This window comes from Gymnodraco acuticeps, unplaced genomic scaffold (assembly GCF_902827175.1).
Source record: "Gymnodraco acuticeps unplaced genomic scaffold, fGymAcu1.1, whole genome shotgun sequence".
Classification (NCBI taxonomy): Eukaryota; Metazoa; Chordata; class Actinopteri; order Perciformes; family Bathydraconidae; genus Gymnodraco; species Gymnodraco acuticeps.
The window spans coordinates 4,072,812-4,093,921 of record NW_022990590.1 but is presented as its reverse complement, the minus strand read 5'-3'; the positions used below and the strand labels follow the sequence as shown (position 1 = coordinate 4,093,921).

General features: G+C 40.9%; 1 protein-coding gene across 4 annotated transcripts in view; it reads left to right on the top strand.

The window, feature by feature from the left end:
- The first annotated feature begins 355 nt into the window (after positions 1-355).
- Positions 356-21,110, top strand: part of ccdc85cb (coiled-coil domain containing 85C, b) — a 48,635-nt gene continuing 27,880 nt past the window's right edge. For 2 of the 4 annotated variants that reach the window (XM_034228661.1, XM_034228660.1), the window contains exon 1: positions 356-1,807. In XM_034228661.1, coding sequence (XP_034084552.1) covers positions 1,090-1,807 — 718 coding nt within the window. In that variant the 5' untranslated portion in view covers positions 356-1,089. The remainder of the gene's footprint in view (positions 1,808-21,110) is intronic. The other 2 variants (XM_034228663.1, XM_034228662.1) reach the window with 1 other exon arrangement.

Genomic DNA, 21,110 nt, shown 5'->3' with positions numbered 1-21,110 from the left:
CACAAGATAGGGTTGTTCAGTGATAAATTCGTATTGTTTAAAAGTTGATTACAATTTCTCATAAAACTACTTTTTTTAGAGTACACATTTATTTTTGTATTAGCTACTAATAAATACACAAAATGCTTAAACATGTGTTTAGTGACGTTTTTATAAATTAGTAATTGAATCATTTATGTCAGGGTAATACATATTATTACAATTAGTTTGAAGCCATTTTCTAGGGCTTTGTTGATGTATTTTTTGATTAATTATTTAAAAAAAGAATGATGTGTTTTTGTCAGTCCAACTGGTGTCTGTTCCTTTAAGAGGGCTGAGCCTGACAGCCCCGCGAGCCTCTCCGCGCTGTTCATCTACCTGCTGCTGCATACTGCTCTGCTACGTCTTGATTGGCCGTCTTGGCCGAAATCCTCTTGAATGATTTCAAACCGAACCCGAGTGTTTGGACAAGAAGGAGGAGGTGGGGGTGGGCTGCTAATTCCGAGCAGGCTGAGTGGAAAGGCTTGAATCCTCCGTCCGCAAACGCACCACTTCAGCAAAGAAGCTTATCCGAGGAGCGTTGTTGACGGTGAACGCGTACAGGAGAGCACCAAGTGGACTTTACAATTGGCTCATGTTTACGCGACGGTTTTTACTTTTTACCTCAAATCTGCTTATTTGAATTGTTTCGCTTTCTGTTTACCATCGTTTGAATGGAGCGATGTCCAGAGGAGAGGGCGCACATTGCTATGGGAATGTTGATGGGAACCAGGACCTGATTGAAAGTACATGGTAATTAATCGATTTAAATCATGTGTTTCTGTTATTGACGGAATGTGAGTACGAGCATTTGTTTTAGAAATAGGCTGCAGAAAGGGTTTTCCTTTACGAGATTAGCGAGGGCATTCAGTTCATCTAGGGTTGCCATAGCATCACATTAATATTTCCTTTTAATTATCGGCCTGTTGAAGAGGAGGGCATAACGATGCTTTCATATTTTGGACAATGTATTTTAACACAATCCCGCAACTGAGGCTCTGTTGAATTAGTTTTGACAGCACATTTTAAGCCTCCGTTTTTACACGATTTGAGACTCAGCCAGAGACAGCCATGGCTAAAAATCCGTCCGAGGGAGCGAAGGGTGAGGTGAGCCAGATGACGGACGAGGAGGTGCTTCGGTTCAGCAAAGAGGAGCTGGTCCGGAGATTAAGGAAGGTTGACGGCGAGAAAATGAACCTGATGATCGATCATGGCAACATGATGAAAGACATCAACCGGAGGCTGCAGGTGCACCTGCACGAGATCCGGAGCCTGAAGGAGATCAACCAGAAGCTGCAGGACGACAACCATGAGCTCCGGGAGCTCTGCTGCTTCCTGGACGACGACCGACAGAAGGGCAAGAAACTGTCCCGGGAGTGGCAGCGATTCGGCCGCTTCACTGCCAGTAACATATGGAAGGAGGTGGGCAACTACATGATGAAGCTAAAGGAGCTGGAAGCCAACCAGGACACCGTGTTGAGGGAGAACTCTGAGCTGAAGGAGATCATCCTCATGCTGGATGAGGAGAGGAACGGAGCGGGGTCCAGGAGCTCAATAGACAGTCAGTCCAGTTTGACCAACCTGAACGGAGGCACCGGCACCGTCAGGGATGTTGGAGATGGGAGTAGCACATCCAGCACAGGAAGTGCTGGGAGCCCAGATCACCACAATCACAACCACATACACAAGCCCGCCACAGAGAGCAGTAAGCTAGGCACCACCATAAGGAGGTCCATGGATGACCTGTCAGCACCGCACCACCACAGGAGCATCCCAAATGGACTTAATGGTGAGTACACACACTCTATCCACCTGTGGAAACACACCTGGCTGTCCTGGCAGACCTAACACAGTGATGCCCCAGAGTCCAATCAATAAGGCCTTACAACATATCAAAACAACATATCACCAACAAAATGACCAAAAGTATATCAATTACTCACCCAAGTTTCAAAGACTTGTTTTCTAAAAACTGGAGAAAACACTTGAGGAATTGAGGTCAATGAGTGCTGCGTTAAACAACTGGAAACTATCAACATATCCATTTAAAAACTCTTACACAACTTGTGCAGTATGATCCAAGTTTCATTTAACTATATGCTCTCTACTCTTCAAACAAGCATGCATTTTCACAAAAAACGTACCTTTTTTAAACACCCCCATAAACCGTCTGACACTTGTTTGAGTCTGAAGTAAAATAATTAGAGAAGTTTAATTGAAAATGCATATGTTTGTGAAGTAGTGAGCATATGACTGCATAAATTACACTTGGATTGTACTGCACAAGTTATGTAAGAGTTGTAAACAGATTTTGATATAGTTTTGCTGTTGTAAAACCATCCATCTTCTACCCCCAGTAATTTAGACTTTAAAAAAACAAAAATTAAATGTATTCTCTATAGAGATGTGCAAGTAAATCCAATCCAGTCTTCCAGAATTCAAAGAAACACAGGGAGAGTAATTGATAAAGAAACTGTCATTTGTGTTTAAAGTATTCCTTTAAACATTGGTCAAATGTCAATCGTTTTTTTCATCTAAGTATGTGGCCAAAACTGTTGGATAGATGACCAAAAGTTACCCCTGACATAAAACATAAACATACAACTTTTGAAATGATACTTTATTCCTTACACTTCTATGTGGTTCTATGAAACTGAGGAGATGAATCTGTATTCATCTCCTCAGTTTCATTCCTCATATATAATACAGTCAGTGGTGATTGCACCATATGCTGATCAAAATTGCTGTGAGGGATTAGCAGCATGTGGGGTCTTGGCTTAACCTCACAGTAAGGTCTTGATTGGGGTGATTATGACACACACACACTATGCACACACCGTATCCTTAAGTGGCCTTTTCAGTCCCACGCTACCCCATCATTTGAATCTGCACTGATTTGGGTCACTGCACTTGTGGTCCTTAAGGAATGGGACTTATCTTAATGGCTTTTAGAGAAGGGGACACAGGCATATTGATTTTTAGGGGTCATTCGCAGATTATCATTGTTGCCTTTTTGCTTGTGGAAGAGCACTCATGTCTGCTTAGGGCCCGTTTGAAATGCATGGCATGGGACCAGAAAATCAATGTCCCTGTGTTAAGACCTAAATACACAGCTGAAAGCGTGAAGCTGGGATGAAAATGCCCTGATGGAACAGGAGGACACTAAGCTTCGTTTAGCTAGCACATCGCCACGATCTGTTTGGCAAGGGGAGTAAATTATGTTTCATGGGAAGAAAAAAAATCCCCCAACCATTTGAAACTTTATTATTTATTCCCCTGATTTACAAGGACGGGGCAGCTCAAAGCAAGCAGCTTCAAATCAGATCACATAGGTCACGTTGTCCATCGGACATTCCGGGACACTGTGGACTTTAAAAACCGTGAAGTGAACCGTGAACAAATACAAAATAATGGAAACAAGCACGAAAGAAAAAAACAGCCCTTTTTAATCCGTAAACACTCACATGCCAACACACACATTTTTGGTGCGGTGTTTGGCTGTCATTATGTAACAGCAATATTGTGTCTGTAGAGGCCTAGCACCTCTCTAAGCCACTGTTTCGCCCGATGTGTGTGACATTGTGTGCCCCTGAGGCTCTTTGTGCTCATCACTGATACAAATACCCACACACACAATGACACGCCGGCATGGGAAAAACCCGCCTCACTTGAGAGGAGGTTTATTATATTTCATTGTTTAAACCAACACATTGATGATGACGTTGATGCTATCTTGTCTTTAACAGAGCTGAGCATCACAAATCTTTCTTACATAATTGCAAACAAGTCCATGCGGGAAAGTACAGGACTGCTGTTGACAGTGCCAAAGATATCAATCAATAAAAAACAACAATAGAGCAATACTACATTGATTCTATTCTACTATTAGATAACAGGGCCACCGTGGGTAATTTTACGATGTCTGTAATTCAATTTAGGTCCAACAAAATAGTATAAAGTTGTCCTGAATACGATTTTTAAAATGATCGCTCTTCTGTAATGTTATCTGCAAATATTAAGAGGGTCATCAAAATAGTTTTTTTGTTTGGCTGAAGAAGTGAAGAATGGTTTTCCACTCAGTCATCCATTGAGTGTGTCATTATCTTTATGGGGACTGTCACCATGGCATCTTACATTTAAGATTTTGATCACTGTTTTATATGACTTTTGTATTGTTGAAATAAGTCAATAAAATCATGAACTGGAAGTATTTCTAGGTCTGTTTTCATTCATAGGCTACTATTGCTCCTTTAACTTCTAGTGTGGCCTCAACATACAAATGGGTATTACATTTCATTCTATGTTGTCCCAAAAGTTCCAAATTAAACTTGTTGAAACCTGCAGAAACACTTCATAAGTTGACTGTATCCAGAACTGTTCGCAATGAATACCCCTTTAAAAACCTGTTTGGTTAGAAATGTAATTGCTCGCAGTTTGACACAGCTACTCCAGGCCTGTCTAGTAAGAGCATTCTTCACTGGCACAGATTGACTCAATTGGCTGCTTGAAATCTGAGCAGAGTAACCATGTTGTGAGGTCAGACGTGGCTGCAGTGTGAGGTCCGCAGTGTGGCTTTTATTTAATGCTGTCCAAATGCCAGTTGCTCCCCCTGGGTATTTAGGAGACTAGCTCAAGGATTGCCACTTGAGTGCTAAATGAACAGCATCTGTCCGGTTGCAGACGTGCACAGACAGACAGGAAGAAGAGGAGTAGGATGAATGTGTTTTCTGTCCCAGGAGTAAAAGAGACCAGTTGGTTGAGGCTTCTGTTTCATACATTTTCAGACACATTTGAAATGTTTCTGGCAAATGTAAATCTGAAAGTCTCTCTCTTTAGAGGCAAGAGGGGCAGTGGGAGAGGAGTGAATAAAAGGGGGCCCTCAATGGGTCTCACTGGTGTTGGGGGAGTGTCTGAACAGCGGTTAGGGGTTGGCTAGGGAGATGCAAGGTGGAGTAGTGGGGGACTGTTGGAGGGCATATTGTGCTCAAAGGAGGTTTGGTTTTTCTGAGACATCCTGCTGTCTGCTTAATTGAATTTCTTGTGCGTTGACGCGGCTGAACCCCCCCCCCCCCTACTCCTCTTCCTTTGGGGATACAGGCTCTAAGTGTGCATGTTTACTCGGACATGGTGTGTGCTGTAATGCGTGAGAAGGCTTCTGTTCTGTAGAAATAAAACAATAAAGAACAGCAGGGGCTTCATTGAGCAGCACTGTGTTCATTATCTTTTTAAAAAGTGACTTCAGTGGTGAAGGAATGAGTCCTTTTAACACTGAAATGAGTTTGCATTTTTTCCCAATTCTTGAATCTCCCTGTCTGGAAGTCAAGATTTTTTTTTGAACATGTTTTTGGTTAGAGACCTGAAATGAGGTGTCGTTAATACAAGCTTAAGTGATTTTAATGTTTTGTTCTACGACATAAAATACCAATACCCAACTCATAATTGTTTGGAGCTTCTATGTGTCTTGAAAAGAAGCTGTTGATAACAAGTGATTAAATGAGACTACTAAATGTCTTCATGCGACTGTCATGTAGTCAATTGGATTTTACTTCTGGCAATTGCCTTTCAGTTCAAAATTCATAAACAGTGTTAATATGGCGATTATCCTGCTGAATAAAACATACAAAAAGTAAACATGCGTTTGCCACAAATCCAATGGTAGAATCTCATTGCTTTTTGTTGCGGGACCTGTTCCGACGCTAACTTCCTGGTCGACTTACAAAATGTGTAAGCTGCACCACTTTATTTTCCTGAATTTGTAACGTCCACATTCATTTTGGTGGTCCCAGAACTCTGTCCCAGTCAAAGACCGCCTGAAATATGATGCTGTCACAGAGAACTTGCATTAGGCTCCGCTATAGTACCACACAGACTGAGTAAAGCTGTGTGAAATGAAGACAGAGTGGCCAAGCGAGACAGCTAAGGTCTCCTTTGACATTGTCCAGATGAACTGATAAAGAGCCTCTCTGCAATAATGCTTGTTGACCTTTAACAGACCCTCACACCATCTTCTGGCATCTGGGCCACTAAATGGTTTTGAAGGAACAATGTTTGTAACTCATCAGATAAAGTGTCTCTAAACAAGCCAGAGAGCGAGGTTAGACGTGGACAGGGAAGGAGAAAGGATCAGGCTGATGTCAACAAATGTAGCTTGTTTTACCACATTTGAAAGGACAGTGTAGCAGCTCATGTTGCACAGAGGGTAATACTTTTCATCAAGTGAGTTAGAAATGTTTCCGTGCCCATGATGTCATCAATATAATGAAAGACTTGGAGTTTTAACCCATGACAGGTGACCTATTTGAGTCAGAAGTAGTGGAAACAAATGCCATCTGGCTCTAGTGACTGAATGTAAGTTACCATACGCATGCACATTAATGCAATATTATAAAATGTGCAGTAAATAAAACATACATTTTATTAACATGTTTTAGTAAGGCAACAATGGCTACAGGCTACTTCTGGCACATTTATGCAGCCGCTGTCTCCATTTCTTTCACTTTCTCACATACTGGTATTTGTGTTTGTTTATCCTCGTGTATGTGCCAGAGGCCAGCGAGATGTTAAATCACGCCTGACTTCTGTGGACTGCTGGAGGCGGCACCCTAAATTAGGGCTGCTCGATTATGGCAAAAATCATAATCTCGATTGTTTGGGTCAATAATTGTAATTGCGATTTATTAAATGCAATTATTCATTGACTTTGAAAACATCCATTTATTGGAGAAAAAAAAATGTGAACAGTATGTTTTTAACAGTTGATTACCCTGAACTTTAAGTATAATTCAACTGAAAAACCAAAACAAATAAAAGTAATAATAATAAAAAAATAATCGTTTTATTTCGATTACGTTATTTTCGTAATCTTTGCAAGTCGTAATCGCGATTAAAATACGATTAATTGAGCAGCCCTACACTAAATTAGTGTACCTTCATTACTAAAAAGTTTACAGTAGCCTCTCCTTCCCTATACCTAAACACATGATCATACCAGTGTTTAAATGGCCACATTTTACGGTGAAATACATTTAATTCCAATAAAAGCACCAACATCGGGACAAAAGGTTGAAGATAATCTGTATTTTAAATTGAGCTCAACTTTGGTAAACTTTGACCCACAAAATCACGCTTTAAAGTGGCTTGACAGTGCTACAACTGTAGGGAATGAAGCGTTGCAAAGTCCTATGTAGAAGAAGCGGTTGGCTTATTAGCATTGTTGCACCATCCACTTTTAATTAACCCTCCGCTGTTTGAGTATAAATTATTGAACAAAGTGGTGCACAGTGATAACACGCCAAGGGTGAGTAAACGGCACAGTACAGAGGAAAAGAAAAAAAGAAACTCAGGCAGCTATTGTGATTGGCTAATGCTAGTATGTCCCCGCTAGCATGTTAGCAATTAGCTTAGCAGCTACAGTAATTAGTCAGCTAGCCCAACACATCTTCTAGTTCCAATATGTTGCGGAGTTACATTAATTTGATCTGTCCCAATTTCTTAGTACTTTTCAGACTATAGCTACTATGAGCCTTTTAGTCCTTTTGGCTGCGGGTGGCTTACAGAAACCAGTTCGATAGGTTAGTGATTCACCGAGGATTAAGACTCATCGGAGCTTCAGCACAATGGATTGATTGATGTTGCACTCACATCCCCAGAGACAGTTTGCACTGACCTCCTACATGTGCTTTCATGTGTATTTCGCTGTTCCTAAGAAGCCATGTTTAGTCACTCTGTTGAGTCATCATGTAAACCAAATTAGGTTCAAATTCGTTCTAATCAACTCACTGAGAAAGTAAAAAATGTTGTGTATTGAACTGTTTTTTTTTTAAGCAACTGGCATTTGTATGTGTGTTTTGTCTTAATATAAGAGTGAACTTTTCCCCTTTCTGATTGAGAGGCTTTTCTCTCTCTGTCTCGCTCTCTCTTTTCAGTTTCCTTTCTTTTACCCTTGGGGAGTGACATGACCTAAAAGCTAACAAATAAACTGTATAAACCAGCCCTCCCTGTCAGCCACCATTGTGTCTGTGCATTTTATCACAGTAATGCAAATTAGGCAGTGCCTTGATATTTACATTCATGTGTGACCGAAGCCGTTGGTCATTTTCCCTCTGAAGTGAACTATCAAAAAGTTTGAAAAAGTCAACTATACCGTTTTGAATTAAAACATCAATTGGGATCACTTTTTAAGAGAAAGGATCAAAGCTAAAATCTTCATAGCTAGTTTTCTTCTTCAAAGCATCAGTCTGGCCTTCGGTATCTCTTGTGTTTTCCTTAAATAAACAAATCACCAGCGAGTCAAAGAGAGCCCTGGCCTCTCTGTGTGAGCTCCTTTTTGGTTTCAAATGAAACCAGAGGCTCAACAACACAATGGTGTTTTTCTCTCAGCTGTGGTTTCAAGTCATTGTGTGGTGTGTCTACGGGGCTATAAAAAGGGCGCCTAACAGGAATAGGAAGTTTCTTTTGCTGTTATCCTGTTTGTCCACACTCAGATTCATGTTTCTGCGCTGCGAGAAGTTCTTTGTAACCTCACCCAAATGGTCACATTTGTACTTTTCTCATGTAGGGCAACAACTACAAGGTGCCCAATCAAGCTACTCTTGGTGACTAAACTCAAATTACAAGTCTAAGATTATTATAATTATTAAAAGTAAAAGGATTGCATGTTAAAACATGCTTAGAAAGATTGTTTTTTAAGTGACTCAAAAGGACATGCTGACATCATGTGCTTTAGTGTATAATTTTGGAGTTTTCAATATACTACAGAGTGGTAACTTTTTTTTTTTCCACTAACTACGCTAAGTTTTGTAGATATTCAATTGAAGAATTCCTTCACAGTGACTGAGTTGTGTCAAGCATTTAGTGTGACAGTTTCCCCCGGAGCGCAGCGCACTCTCTGGCTTGCGTTTCACAGCTCCCTGTCTGCCTGTGGGAGGCCTGGTGGTCTGATAACACAGATAAGAGAGTAGAAACACACACGCATAGATACACACAGGAGAGTTCGAGAGAAAGAGCCACAGGGGGAACTCTCAGCTGTGCACTGTCAATGAAAAGCCAGCCTGTCAGGACGTCCCACATTCCTGGATAAACAAAAGAGGAAGTGGGTCTCTCTCCTCTTTGTGACACAGCAGGAATGGGACCGCACGGAAAGAGGAACAGGAAGATGGGAAAGCGTGTGTCTCTGTTTCGCTTTTGTGTTTCCTTACCAAACAGGCTTCCCTTTTCCTCCCTTTCCCTCCATCTGCATCTGTCTGATAGGCTGTCCGATTATTCCCATCACCGCTGTGCTCTGCAGACAGAATGAGGTTATAGAGCTAGCACTAAAATAACTAATGCTGGTGCCTTTTTTCAACATTTGATTGTTTGGTTGTTTACTGTTGTGTCGTATTTGTTATCTCACAAACAATTTTTAGCTACTTTCTCACCCCCCGCGTCTGCCTTTTACGTCTACACCGATCTAAATGATGTAGGTCCTTCTTTTCCGATCGTTTAGGCTTCGGGATGCTGGAGGGGCTGGGTTGCTCAGTCGCCTAGGCAACAGCAATGATCAGTGGGGCGAGTGGACGGCGCCTACGTCTCAGTCACTGAAGCGGAGGGGAGGAAGGGGTAGGGGGATGGGGGATAGGGGATAGGTTTGGGCATAGTCGGCCTTCATGCTGGATGACCCGTGTTGAAATATCCCGTCAAGAGCTAGGTCATCTCTGTGCGAGTGTGTGTCGGTTTATCTCCCAGGAATGTACTCCTGTGGTGCGAGTAACACTCAATTTCACTGACTAATAAACTGGCTTTACTAACTTATTTGAACAATTCACTTGAGCATCAGTTATCATTAGAAGCAGATAATTGTACTTCTCTGCCTGAAACACTGAAAATAACCTTTTTTTTTAATTCAGTTAAACATTGCTATAAGCTCCAAGTATTTAGTTAAAGCAGCAATCCGTAAGTTTTTTAGTCCTGGCGGATTTATCCACACACTATTTACTGGGGGTAACTGCAAAAGCTGTGTAGCACTACAGGTCCCAGAATACAGTAGACAGCAAAACTATTAGCAAACTGAGAACTCTGGCAATAATTGGCTTTCTTTTCAAAACAACTAGTTCTAAAGACTTCAAATATATAAATGAGCAATTCTACATCAGTGGGCCATAGTCTCAATCACCATTGGGGTACCCCATTCGGCGATAGATAATGACTTAACAGACATTTAGTTAAATGAAAATCCTCTAAATACTACTTTAATGTCACATTTAGCCAATCACTGCATATTTATTTATTATCTTAATATGCAATAGTTGATTTACAAAACAAGACCCTCTACATCCCAGCTTGTAGAGGGCATTTGATCAAAGGTACCCTTGATTGACCTTTTTAGCATATCCTTAACTGGCTACATTTGATTTTAATGAGCAGTACTGCACCCCTGGCAGGACCCTTATTGATCTGTGTCATATGTCACATCTAAACAACTTATTAAGATGCAAACAATAGACACAGGAGAGTTACTTGGCTCAGGTGGCACAGTGACAAACACCCATCTGAGGTTGCACCATAAACTCACCATCAGCATTTCGATTCTGTTAATGCCACACACCCAGTGACCTTCAACAGTGGAACAGTCCCAGGTTGCCAAAAGTCAGCAACTCCGAGAGCGAACACCTCTTCATCAGCTTCTTTTCGAGGCCTGGGAGGAACAAGGTGTTCATCTGGATTTTCTGCCTGTCAGCTCTCTGCTTTAGGTTGCTGTGACATTGAGACTGGAGTCAGCAGATGGTTTCACCTTGCTTGTATTTAGATTGTGCTGTCTCTTCACTACGGCGTGTAGTTTAACAGTTATAGATTGTTTTCTGTGGTGCTTAAAATGTGGGCACAGGGCCACTTTTTAAGTGCTCCCACATGGAATGGCTCATAAATCTTTTTTTTGGAATTCGTGCAAATGTTTTAGCCGACTGAAAATCTTTTGCGATAATGAAATATTGAAGCACTTGATTGGTTGCTTAGATGATAACTTCACAGCCAGGATTGGGACATAGTTGGAGCGCCTGCGAAAAATGTGAAAGTTGTAGCAGACCCTCCAGATGGATTAGATAATGTGGAGTTTTGACGGTCGGCTGAGCATCTGGAATGAATTGTAAAGTCTCAACATTGTAGCTCCATCCCCAGGAAGTTTTTTTGGATGGTTTCAGGTAACCATTCTCTGCTATTCTGGAGGCTTATTTCCTTGTGCAGCAGGCCAGTTTTAAGTGCCAAGACTGGACTGTGTTACTTGAGAAAACATGTTTCTGTTTTGGTTTGGGATAGGCCTTGAGACAGACATTACTCTCGACTTGTTCTTGTTACTTAAAGCCTGGATGATGGTTCTGAAACATTAGGATGACAAGTGATCAATCAAAGGGGATTCAAATATATGGATTGTATGTGTGTGACTTAACTGATTTAGAAACACAAGTGTATGTATGTTGAGTTTAAAGAATGTGAGGTGTTGCTACAGTATATAACACCCAGCCTATTCCTTTCCAACAAAGGAATATCGTACCTTAATGCCCCATGTCTGTCAATATGGCCTGTTGTTACATCACATTTCATTTCAATTTTATTCCAAAGCGACTAACGATAAGTGCAATGAACCATGAGAATACAAATTCAGAACATCAAGAAACTGGCAAGTACATTAGCTTCAAATAAGCCAAGCCTTTTTAAGTGCTACATTCAGAATTGCAAAGGTTTGTTTTTTTCATTTTATTGTCCAAGGTGTGGTTTAAATAAACAGGTTTTCCGTCTACGGCAGATAATGTGTGGACTTTCTGCTGTCCTGGTATCAATCATTTTTTTTTTAGCCATGCTAGCAAACAGTTTGAATTAAATGAATTGTTATCCATATATTGTTACAAAGACTGGGAAAGTGGTTTCCTCTCTGTCTTTCTGAACTTTGAAAAGACTTGATAGGGGTGTACAAGGAATGATCTTTTAAGGGTGTGTTTCTATAGGCCTTGTGTCTTGTACAACCTAAAGGTTGTATACTCTAATCTCTCCTATCTTCACAGGAAAGGAGATAAAACAGAATCACAAGTATCCTCAAACAAGGGGGCGCCTGGGCCTTCAGTACCAAACGAAAAAATTATAGTGCTTTTATTCATTATGAATGATTACAATCGGTCACATTAGGAAGGTCAGAGAACACATAATCAATATTCCCCCACATATTCATTATTGATTCAGGAGTCTGTTTTTTTAGCGTCCCAGTTTAGTTCCTCTTATAAAAATGTCATGGGACGACATGATTGTTGTTGAATTATATTGTAAACGTATTAAGACCACCCCCACTTGCCTGGGCTTGGCCTCAGATTATAAGGGTAAGTCATTATTTATCTGCCAAGTGTAGGGTGTTCGATTCCGCAAATGCAACTGACACAATCATAAAGCGCTTAGGTGAAAGCTGATAATCGTAGGAAAACGCAAGCTCACAGAAAAGGAGTTTGTCTGACTAAATCAATGACTGCCAACCTTGATGGATGAAAGGGTGAGGTGCAAGTACAAATGCATTTTATCCTTTCATTATGCGCTAGATGTCATGGTATTTGAGGTATTAATCATGGATGTGCCATCATGGATGCCACATGATTATCTAAAACATAAGATGTTCGTGGTTCTCCTTTCAATCCTCTTAAACTCCATCAGCGGTTTGATGTAGGGATTGATAGATGGAGAATGGAAGCAGTAATAGGGAGGCTTTGGTTTTAGATTGATCCGATGGACGATAGAAAGGAAAAGATGGTACCCACAGTTGGATTGTTATACTAGTTTTCTGTCAAGACGGCCGTTATGGCTTTGTTGAGACTTGGAAGGTGTCAGTTGAAGCAAATGAAGCCAGTTATTGCTCTTTGGGGCATCACGCAGCATATTTCAAACTATTTTCACTCGCGCTGAGAGGAGATGGCACTTCTGACAGTCAATTATAGTCTGCCCGTTTCTCCACTCCAGCACTGTGGCCTCTTTACTTCTGATCTCCCACTGCTTTGCTCCACTGCTGCTGTTTTTTGGGAGAGTTCAGCATCAGCACATTTTGAATAAGGAGGCAGTGCAACAGCATTTGGTAAACTTTTTCTTTAAGTTGTCTCTTGAAGTCACTGTAGTACATCTTAGTCATAGTATTGCTGCTTTAAAACTGCCCATTGTTTTGACAGTCTGTTATTTAGACTTTTGACTAGTCCAAAGAAAATAATAATGGGCATTTATTTTTGACACATGGGCAATGACACATTATTTGGACTTACCAAAAACGTTGGTAAAAATGACCCCTTGGAACTATGGCATGACTCCCAAAAGAAAAGCTAAATATTAGCATATTCCATAATGAAATGTATATACCAACATGACAGCTTTTTGTGTTGAGTCAATGAGGAAATAGTTAAATAAAATAAATAATGATTTTTGTAAGTCTATTACAGAGTGCAAATGTATCAATTATCCATTGTCCACCATCAAAATGGTTGTTTTATCTTGTAGTTTCAAATAAAATGGCATCACACACCTCTGCACTGAAGAGTTATGCATCTGACACTTGCAATTGACAGAATTGCTGATGAGGATGTGACATTTTCAACGATGTTGGGTCGAGGTTAGGCCGATCAGTGAACTCATCCCACGCATAGCCTGACACACACACAAATTGTTCTCTGAAATCACACCCATTTCTGTGATGACTCCACTGTGGATCTCTCCGTAGGTACATCTCTATTTTTGATCTCAATCTGGAAAATATTGATTGACTAACATGGCCTGCCAAGATGGCTTTCAGGAGATTTTCGTACAGTGTATTATCCCCCATATATCCTCTCTGTCTTGCTCGCCCTCCTCTCAGTCAACAAAAGATGTAAGGCGATTAAACCATTGATGTTGTATCGCTGCCGAGGCTTTCTGAAACGTGGCAGAGGGTTTAGAGGGGAGGGCTTCGCCGTTAAAAGGATCTGAAGAGCGGGACCAGCGCTGTATCTCTGCCCACTACTCTTTTAAATACATGGCACGTAGCCCTGCGCATGATATGTACTGTATTAACCGAGGCACTCTTCTAAACCCTTTAGAAGACATAACAGCGTTTGATGACATGAACACTTAATGAAAGTGCTCTTAATAGGATGCATCAGTTTGTCCTAGCAGGAAGTAGAAGGACAAAGGATGGGAAGTTTCTCCTAGAGGTTTTTTTGGAGAACTTCTAAAATAAAGATGCAAGGTTGAAGATTCAGGAGCAACAGAGGACACTGCAGAGCAAGCAGCTTCTCCTTGTGCTTGTTGCTAGGATACTTTTTTTTTTTTAGTATTATGGGGTGTAGTACACAGTGGCTCCTCTTTTAGCTCTGCTGCTTTCTACTGTACTTCTCTCACCCGTGATGTATTTCCCCTGTCAAGATCTTCTACACACGTTGCATCTTGTTGCATAGGAATGCATCTAGATCCAGGAATTTCCTCGGTGGCTTTAAATATCTGTTCCCTCAGGAAGAAACGTGGACCTGTAGGGTCTTCTTGTAGTCGGCACATGAACTACAAACAAAAACAATAGGCATTAAATGAAAAGTGGATGAAGCGGGAATCTGTCGTCATGTGCTTACTATTTCTCCAAACCCATGCTACATATGGTGCAGTATTTATGCATGGAACAAGATGAAAGTGAGTGGTTTCCATGCAGAAGTTAATAATTGACTGTTGAAAAGTAAAGTATCATAAAAGCCTGCCAAATATTACGAAAGCAGAAGCATGGAACTGATTCTTATTGTGTTGTATTCACCACAGTGGTGGCAGCGCGGTTCACCAAACGGGTGGAAAGGCTGACGGAGGATGTTTTTGAGAAGCCCACATTAGTGGCAGGCTGCAGACGAGAACTAAGGAGAAGGGGAATATGAGAAATGACGAAAGTTAAGAAAAATGTGCAAGAGGGAGTGATGGGATTAGGAGGACTGGATGGGGGTTAGGGGAGGAAATGGAAGGATAAAGAAAACAAGAGAACATGGAGGAAAAAGCAGAGATGGAGGAGAAACAGTAGAATGAGGATCAGGGAGCAAGAGACGGGAGTAAATTAAAGTTGATTTGAAGAGGGAAATTGTCCATCACTGAAACCTCAGCTGCTGCCGTCGATAGGTTAGGGAGAAAAAGGAAAAACAACATAGAAACAGAATGAAAGGTCAGAAATAACACTACACCCGCAGAGGGCTAAAGAATCCACACTTCAGAGCACTGTATGAGGTCTTGCCACCGACTTTTTGTTTATAAGTAAATATTTCAACAGAACAATCTGTTTTATCTCTCCTCACACGGTGGCCATCGCTGTGCTTTACATTTTCTTTTTACTCAGGAAGAACAAAACAATTCTCACAAGGCTTTTGGCTAAACAAATAATTCATAGAAGAAGTTATATAAAAGAAAGTTTTTTACACGAACAAATAATGAATTTTTCATCGAATGCCACTAAACTGGAAGTTTACAAGGAATTTATATTGTTTTACATTTCTTTTGTGACGTAGGATTGTACCTTGGATTATTATAGAAGTACATACACAAAGGCAAACATGCCTTACATTCCCTCTCCACATTCCAGTCTGCAATCCTAATCCAACAAGTGCAACACTTTACTAATCTCTGATGTAGCTCTGCTTTTATACACATATACACTTTTATATTACCAACAATGGCTTTCATAATGATCCAAATTGGAGTGTTTCCAGTTGCTATCATCAAGTTCCTCACTTGAGTTGGAAGTTGACTTATTTACAGTTTTACTATGACACACGGCTTTCAGTTCGAGATAACGTACAATTGTGAAATGTCCAAGGCCTAGGAGGGTAATAGCTCTTGGGTGGTACCTTGCCTTGCCTTACATTTCTGGGGAATGTCAATAAGAAGAGTGCGCTGACAGGAACTTGGATGAAAGGTAAAGCGAGCGCAGCGAAGTATCATTATGTTGGAAAGAAAAATGTGAGAGAAGGCTCCAATTATAGTAAATACTCCACAGGTCAAGGAGGGAGAAGTTGGACACGGTTGTTGTTTTAGTAGAATGGAGCTATATTGGAAAAAGTACAGTTTTTCTTAAATATTAAGCAAATACATATCAGTGAATAGCCTCGCACATTTTATTTTTACCCAACAACTGTTTAATTAAAAAGCCAGGCATACATTTTTATTTTGGTCACTGTGCTGACTTCACGCACCATGCAACAAAATAAATAATCCATCCATCACTTCCTATACCCGCTTTTATCATGCACAGAGTGGCAGGAAGCTGGAACCTTTCCCAGAACATTGGGTGAAACGGCGCATGAATGTAGACCGTGCTTCACATGCCAAATCACGGAGACATTCACACCTATAGTTCACAGCCAACAGTTACCTGGCTTAATGCATTTGGAGTATTGGAGTTCATCACAATGAATCACGTAGAACTTTAAACCAAGAGATTTTTGTTGAGGACAAAGAGCTAGCATATGTTCTCGTTTGCTAATCTGGAGCTTTTAAGGTAAGATGATTAAAGGTTTGATAACCCTCCATTTGCAAAAAGGCATAAAATGGCTTAAGACTTGTCTAGTTAGCACTGACGTAGCCTGTATAAAACCTTCCACGGCTGCACATTCTGAATCACTTTTACAAAGCTACAAATATTAAACATTAAGTCTTGTTTAAAATCTCCTGAGGCAGAATATGAACAGCCTCGTCCTCCATTCTCACTTCGTCTCTTCATCCATGGCTCTTTCTGCCAACAGTTAGTGATTTACTGTCGACCTCCCTCCCTTTCAACATGGCTCTGTTAGAGAGATCCATTGAGTGAGAGGGACCACCTGGTCACCACTGGCTCGCTCTGATCTGTGTCATTCAAAGCTAATGTGAGCTGACACAGCAGCTCCCAAAGGGCAGCTGGCTCCGCAACAGACAATGGAGGCCAAGCACTGTCTGACCCGGCTAAAGTTAGGTCTGTTGTTGACTCATCTCAGTGCAATCTCAGTGCCTTTTCACTGTGGCTGCAAAGGTTTCTAATGTAATGGAGGTGCGCTGGTTGACTTTCAGTGGACTAACAGCCTCAGAGCAAAATACTGGGTGTTAACTTGGCAAAACGTTTGTAAGATCACACATCATAAAATGTATATGGCCCTGTTAAGACTTGACATCATGCTTAAAATACCCAAGCTGTGAGTAAATGCAGCTGGGAAAAGTTCCAGTTCTTACCTGGGGTACAAATATGTATTCAAAATGAGGTAAAAAAAACCTGTCTGACAGTAATTTGTGAATTATGTCATGGTTTGAGTTAGTATCCAACATATATGGTGTATTGAAGGAGATATTAAATGTTAAATGGTAGGATTGATACCCCTTTGATGTGCTGTAGCTAGTTAGCTTAGCTTTGTATTTCCAAAACTATTCTTTTTTAAGTTTGATGATAGAATACTAAAATATTGTATTAGTCAACCTCTAACCAAGCTAGTTAGATTGTGTTTGCTGCAGGGCCGGTTCTAGCCAATTTGATGCCCTAGGCGAGATTTTAGCTGAGATTTGTTTTTATCTCCAGTTTTAAATGATATTTTTGGTTTACTGTCCTATAGTATACAGTGAAATGATTTCAAACCTGTTTATCCCAATAATTGTAAAGGAGTGCCTTGGAAATATGTGTTTACATAAATTGTAATCAAAACGTTTGAGACCCACTGAGATAACTTAGACTAAAGTTAACTATCTAAACACTGAGAGTTCTTTTACCTCACTGAGCCTCTCAGTCTGACAGGAGAGCTGTCCTCCGTCCTTGTTGTAGAAACATCTTCTTCTTATATCCATTAGCGCAGCTAGCACCAGATGCTAATAAAAACAGCGCCGGTACCGGTGCACCCTCTCTCTCTCCCTCTCTCGCTCCCACGCTCACTCGCACTTTGGCTGTGAGCTGCGGGCGCCAGATAAGCCAACATCCCCCACTTTCATCACTTACAGCGCCCATCGTACAGGGCAAATGAAAAGTGTACATCTAGGCCGAAAATTAGGATGAGCACCAACAGTCAAAAATGTTTTTTCCCCTCCCAGAGCTGCCAGCGCAGAGCCCCCCCCCAGATCTGGCGCCCTAGGCAACCGCCTATGTCGCCTATGCCAAAAACCGGCCCTGGTTTGAGACTGAATGGCTTTAGACCTTTTGAAATGGTCCTTTCATGAAGATTCAGGAGCAGTTTTGAGGTCCTTATGTTTTTTAACCATCTCCTTATTTTATTCAACCATCTTCAACATTTCAGTCGCTTTGGATTCCAGTGGCAGCATATCAGCATCAGCCACACCTATAATTTTCCTGTCACAAACATTTATATTTTATAGTTTGGAACACATTTAGCAATTTTTGCATTTTATTTATGGGACCCACACTCCCAAAACATCTTCAAAGACTGCTGTTAGATTGATGAGGCATGGCAGATTATGTACCAAACCAAACTGCCACTGTAACCAGCCTGCTGTGTAAATGATAGCCGTGCATCATAAAATGAGTATGCATGACATGACGACGAGGCGATGGGGTGTCAGGGAGGTCTTGTATAATCCAATTAACTGTTGATGAAATTCCATTAGGCTTTATGAGGTGTGTGTGTGTGTGTGTGTGTGTGTGGTGTGTGTGTGTGTGTGTGGGTGTGTGTGTGTGTGTGTGTGTGTGTGTGTGTGTGTGTGTGTGTGTGTGTGTGTGTGTGTGTGTGTGTGTGTGTGTTGTGTGTGTGTGTGTGTGTGTGTGTGTGTGTGTGTGTGTGTGTGTGTGTGTGTGTGTGTGTGTGTGTGTGTGTGTGTGTGTGTGTGTGTGTGTGGTGTGTGTGTGTGTGTGTGTGTGTGTGTGTGTGTGTGTGTGTGTGTGGTGTGTGTGTGTGTGTGTGTGTGTGTGTGTGTGTGTGTGTGTGTGGTGTGTGTGTGTGTGTGTGTGTGTGTGTGTGTGTGTGTGTGTGTGTGTGTGTGTGTGTGTGTGTGTGTGTGTGTGTGTGGCTGGCTCTACTATAGTCTTCATTTGATTGATTAAGGGTAGGTTAACCATCTGGCTATAAACCAGTAGTCTCTTAATATCATTTGCCCCACCCACATGTATGTGTCTGCACGTGCATGTGTGCCCCCTGTACAAGCTACTGTACACTGATAAACCTAATGGCTATAAAGTCAGGGGTGGGCTTAGGCCTATTAAAAGGATGTAGTGCTGCAGTTATGGAATAGGGACCCTTAAAACATACAACAGCAGAGTGTATGATGACATTTAAAACCTCCCTTATGTAATGGGCTACTGGATATATATATATATATATATATATATATATATATATATATATAATAACATCATAATCCATTCCATCAACGGATAAAATGTAATGCCCTAAATTGTAAACTGGTTTGAGCAGCAGCAGCAGTTGTAAATGCCATTATTGCCCTAAGGGTGGCAAAAGGGTTTATATTTGTAAGAACTCTGCTTTATAGTCCCATTCATTAGCTGCAATTAAATGTTTACTTGTCTGATAAATCACTATCACACAACAGGAGCTGGGTTGTTTTATTGATTATACACGTTGTAGAGCTCATTCTGCCAGCACACAGTGTGTGTGGGTTTTTTGGCATTTTCACATTTGTTTTTACCATTCAAACTTTCTTTATTCACCGCAACTCTGTCCAAAGCTGCCTTTCCCATTACTCAATACTTTTTCCCATTTTAATAGTATCTCCACTATTGTCAGTAGTAGACATTGCTTTGTTTTAGTTACAACACAAAATGGTATAAATCTTGAAATATATCGTGAAGTTTACCAACCGCCCAAAAACTGTCAATTGCCAATATAATAATCCTAACCCTAGCCAATTGCCAAATCCAAATGTTCTCCCGTCGTCCAACCCTAATAAGTCTTTGGAGTAGTTTATTTGGTATTTAATAAAAATGCCCATTGCATCATCCCAGAGACCATGAAGGCATCTTCCTCAAATTACTTATTTTCTTTTAAAACCTTAAAAGAAGCCACATTGGAGATGTTGGATCGTACAACAGTTTGCTTTTTTAAGATCCAAATAACTTACAAAAACTAAATAAACTAATCCTTTAAGCACCAAGTCCAGTGTATGAACATGGAGCTGTAACAGTCAAACAAACATTTTTTTAAAGGGGCACTGTGCTCCAGGTCAGTCAAAACTGGAAACAATCAGACAAGATCAAACACCTTGAGAAAAGCTTGGCAGCTCCGATCAAACCGAAGACGTGTTAAGGAAACGTGCTCTGGGTGCAGCACGTTTCTCAACCCCGCATAGCGAAAAAATAAACAGAAGGGTCAAGGCTCATGAAGTGTTACCTCTTAAAAGGTCGCTGGCATTTATGCCCACTTGATTCTTCCTCTCTGTGATGTTTCACACCTCTGACTCCATCTTTCACATGTAATAACATACACCGATGTACGTTTTCTTCTCCCTCTCTCTATGTCAAGCTGCAAGCTGCCATCAGCAAGGAAAAGGGAATCTGTGTATTTGCAGATGCTTAGAAAATGTAAATGTATAAGGACATTTTATGCTTTGGATGTGTGGGTTAGGAACATGTGCCCGTTTGGATATGTCTTAGATGGTTCTACACTGCAAAAGAGGATAAGGAGGTTAGCAACTCAAACACAAATACTTTGGTAACTGTTTGAGTAGATAAAACTCACAAGATACATTTGTTGACATGGATAATGAGTCCAGGCTATTCTTGTTTTCTTCTATAGTGGAAGTCCAGATGAAGCCCAAACTAACTATTCATAATGGGCTGTAATAGAATTCCCTTGATTTTTATGCCACTTTGTGTCCTGTCGTCCTAGTATCGACTGTATGTACGACTCGCTCTGATTCTCCTGTTTCCTTTCTAAAGGCCTCTTTGCCGACGACTGCTGAGTATAAGCAATGTCACCCTCACTTAGTTTCACCACAAATCAAAATGCTGCTGTCGGGGCGAGTCAAAGGCTATGGAACTCCAGTCCAACATCAAGCCAATTTTAGCCGCAGTTTAGGATGAGAGAACTGTCTATGAGGGCAGCTCTTATGTAAGATCTCTTTCTCTTTGTGGCAATCACTGTGCTAATAGCCTTTTTCAGAAATCAGTGCTCTGT